Here is a 4,312-nt window from a genome sequence, read left to right on the forward strand (position 1 = left end):
GCTATGAAGTGTTTTCCTTTATGTTCATCTCCAAGGCCTTTACATTTATGATTTTATTTTTGGTCACTGAGACAAACCGATTTAATTCATTTTGCAAGTGGCCTAAAGTCTAGATACTACCAGCCTCCTAACTATGCTGGTTAGCAAATATTCCTGCTAATGGTAGGATATATATCTCTACCCCAGGTTGTGTTCACGTCTTGTAGAGATAATTAATGATCCATTCTATTCTAAGGTCTTCATTTTTGATCTAGTCAAGATTGTTAAGCTTAGTTCAGCTGGGTAAGAGGGCTGCAGGGAAGGGTCCCATGAGCCCTTCTTTTCTGGGTGGATGAACTTTTTTCAGCTAAAAATATCTTGGAGTAAGGCTTAATTAACAAAGATCCTTGAATTAGGTCTTTAGACTGTGTAGAAAAAGATTAGAGTAGTTGTCTTATGAAGAAGAAACATTTATTTCTAGAAACTTTAGACTACACAAGAGAAAATCTGGGCTAAATTGGGGTGGATATTCATAGACTATAGATGTGTTTTAATCTTCTTGTGGGTCTTTCCTGAGATAATTTTAGGTATGGAGGATATAGAACTACTGTACTACATATATTCACCGGCCTCTTTGGCCTTACAACAGTTTCTAGAATTGAAATTCTAAAATGTAAAGCGTGTTCTCAATTAGAGTCCATATTTTAACAAAACAAAACAAAAGAATGAAAACTTCTGTAGAGGAGACATTGAAATCAGATGTGCTCTGCTTGCTGATGCTGCTCAAGTTAAAGTCATGAACCAGGTAAGTCTTGAAAGGATACATGGAAGTCAGTCAGCAAAGTAAGAGGCAAGATCATTGAGGAAGTGAAGGGGCACCTACAAAGGCGTGTATGCACATGTAGAATGTGGAAGTGGTATAGTCTAGTGATAAGCAGAGGATAAACACGAGGGGATGGTGTTGGGTGAAGCTGCAGAGGTAAGGCTGGGCTCAGGTCATCAGGAGCCTTGTATGCCAAGCTGTGATGCTGGACTCTTCAGGGCAGTGACCCAGTCAGACCTGCATTTAGAGAGCCTGTTTCTGTGTGGTGGATGGAGTGAAGGAAGGTGAGTCTAAGCCAGGAGAACTTGGAAGAGGATACTTATCCAAATGAGGTGACCTACCTGAGATAAGAATAGAGCACTGTGAGTGGAGAAGTGACTTTGCTGAGAAATGTAAGAGAAAACTGAGAAAGGGTTTAATGACTCCAAGGAAATGGAAAATGAGGGGAGAAAAGAATAAATGGCCAGTAAGTGGTACCTGGGAGACAGTGTGGAGCTGATCCCTGAGGTAATTCCAGCAGGGGATAAAAGAGCCAGTTAGGGAGGACAGGTGATGCGTTCTATTTTTAAAAAAGATAAATGGAAGCTCTGAGTAGAAATGTCCAACAGATAGATGAATATACAGACCTTGGGTTTGGGATTAACAGGTGAGCTGAAGGCCGAGAATTGGGATTCAGCATATAGGTAAAAGTGAAAGTGTTAGTTGTTCAGTCATGTCTGACTCTATCCAATCCCATGGACTATAGCCAGCCAGCTCCTCTGTCCATGGAATTCTCTAAGCAAGAATACTGGAAAATATTGAAGCCAAATAAATGGTTAAAAATAGCCTGAGAATAGGTATAGTGGTTATTAGTTAAAAACAATTCTTAAGTAATGGTTATATTGTCTTTCCATTGACACTTCAATAATTCCCCAAAGCTAAACAATTTCATTGACTAAAATATTTCTTTAAGCATGTGCAAGGTTAATCAGCAATGGTGAAGTTCCTTGGTAATCAATAAGAGAATTGAAATGTGACAGTCACTCCCTTGAAACCCATATCCCCACTGTGCATGTTACTGCCCTCTCCCACCCAAGCCAAGAGCTGTGAGGAAATCAGGTGGAAACCAGAGGCCATCATAACAGGGAACAGAATCTGGGTGAATCTTAACTAATGCAGTTGGAACTGTTTAACGATGTGCACCCATATCAAGGGAGTCTTGGATGCATGACTGTTCTCACAACAAGGTGAAAAGCAGAAGTTAAAATGTTGGTGGGTAAGAAGATAAGCCTCCAACTATTTTAAAACAGATCCTGAAGAATGCAGATAGGTTTGATAGAAGGTGATCAGGGCAAACAAACATGAATGCTGAGGTTTCTTAAGCATAGAAAAAAAATTTAAATGTTTGTTCAGGGCTTTTGGGCATTTTCATCAAAAGTAAAGAATATTGCTCTGGAATGCATAGAATATCTGAGTCCACATCCAGCTCTGTTACTCTGTTAATACTTCTCTCTGGCATGACCCTTTACTTTCTTGAGTCTCAGTTTCCTTGATGAAAATACAGGCTTGTGCTAGGTGTTTCTTCTAGGTGTGAAAGCTTGGGATTCACTGTATACGGTACTCTTTGTTAATAGAAAAAAAAAGGTTTATGAAATTGTAGTAATTTAGAGATGATTATTTGCACTGTCAATGGATTTTCCCTATTTATAACAGAATTTACTGATGGGATAGTCCTTTTAAGAAACTTGGCTGTTGTCTGGTGAAAGAAGTGTTGGGCATGGGGTCAGAAGATTTGCTCTGGGACAGGCTGTATTCGTTTATGAGTTGTATGACTTAAATGCTTAGGTTTCAGTTTCCTCACTTTAAAATTAAAATATTAATAAAAATGCCTGGCTATTGTTCAGATCATGTTGAAGGCTGTGAAAGTGGTGAAAGTGTTAGTCACTCAGTCATGTCTGATACTTTGTAACCCCATGGACTGTAGCCCACAGGGCTCCTCTCTCCATGGGATTCTCCAGGCAAGAAGACTGGAGCGGGTTGCCCTTTCCTTCTCCAGGAGATCTTCCTGATCCAGGGATGGAACCCGAGTCTCCTGCATTGTGCAGATTCTTTACCGTGTGAGGTTGAAGGCCGTAAGGCATTACATAAATGTAAGTTATTCTCAAAGATGATAGTCATCCTAACCTAATATGTATACACATAATTCTTTTAGTGTTGGAGCCCATTCTTAGAAATGAACTGCTAGTGGGATTAGCACTGTAGGGATCCACTGTGGATGGCATAGCCCCTCAGGACAAATGGCAAGTATTTTATGTTGGAAATTGCTCTTCCCTTCTCTTCACATCCCTCATGTCGGGCTATGCCTTCAGGCATAGCTTCTTTCCCTGACCATTGGTTCTGTAGTTGTTGGTCCAGCCTCCTGAGCTGCCTTGACCTTGCTTCGCCTATCCCTCTGTGCCTGCTGATCTCTACCTACCCTTTTACCACCATTAATGCAACCGTGCCTCAAGCTATGGAGAACTTGCATTTTAATGTCTTGTTTATTCATTTAGTTCCAGATATAGCACTGGCATAACTTTTTTCAGCAATTGTGGTTCAGACTATTTCCCAGATCTCAAAAATTATTGGAGAAAGGGAGGTCATAGCAGTAAATAGCCCACTATGCTGAGCTCTCTGAATGGGACTGAGAATGCTTTTGGCTAAGAAATTCTGCAGTGTGGCATTCTAACACTTACTAAATGAGAGTTCCAAGGATAGCCAGCACCCTTACTTACTTGCCAAGAGGGTTCATAGCACTCGAGCTTCTCTGGTGACTCAGATGGTAAAAAAATCTGCCTGCAATGCAGGAGACCTGGGATCAATCCCTGGGTCAGGAAGATCCCCTGGAGAAGGAAACGGCAACTCACTCCAGTACCTTGCCTGGAGAAATCCATGGACAGAGGAGCCTGGCAGGCTACAGTATATAGGGTCACAAAGAGTCAGACACAACCGAGTGACTAACACTTTCATTTTCACAGAGCACTCATTGTGAAGGAAGATAATATGTGTATACATGTTTGGGGAGTATGACTTTAGGTGGAGGGATTTCAGCTCCTTTTAAGGCACTGATTTATTTTCTTGGGCTCCAAAATCACTGCGGATGGTGATAGAAGCCATGAAATTAAAAGATGCTTGCTCCTTGGAAGAAGAGTTATGACACACCTAGACAGTATATTAAAAAGAGACATCACTTTGCTGACAAAGGTCCATAGAGTCAAAGCTATGGTTTTTCCAATAGTCATGTACAGATGAGAGAGTTGGACCATCAAGAAGTCTGAGTCCCGAAGAATTTATTCTTTTGAATTATGGTGCTAGAGAAGACTTGTGAGAGTCCCTTAGACAGCAAGGAAATCAAACCAGAAAACCCTAAAGGAAATCATCCCTGAATATTCATTGGAAGGACTGCTGCTGAAGCTCCAATACTTTGGCCACCTGATGGGAAGAGCTGACTCATTGGAAGAGACCCTGATGATGGGAAAGATTGAAGGCAGG

The 4,312-nt window shown here is 41.1% G+C and overlaps 1 protein-coding gene across 1 annotated transcript in view; it reads left to right on the forward strand.

The window, feature by feature from the left end:
* Positions 1-811: 811 nt before the first annotated feature.
* Positions 812-4,312, forward strand: part of NPAS3 (neuronal PAS domain protein 3) — an 841,230-nt gene continuing 837,729 nt past the window's right edge. Inside the window, exon 1 of the mRNA XM_055555517.1 lies at positions 812-1,086. Within this exon, the coding sequence (XP_055411492.1) occupies positions 935-1,086 (152 nt within the window). The 5' untranslated portion in view covers positions 812-934. The remainder of the gene's footprint in view (positions 1,087-4,312) is intronic.

This window comes from Bubalus kerabau, chromosome 19 (assembly GCF_029407905.1).
Source record: "Bubalus kerabau isolate K-KA32 ecotype Philippines breed swamp buffalo chromosome 19, PCC_UOA_SB_1v2, whole genome shotgun sequence".
Taxonomy (NCBI): domain Eukaryota; kingdom Metazoa; phylum Chordata; class Mammalia; order Artiodactyla; family Bovidae; genus Bubalus; species Bubalus kerabau.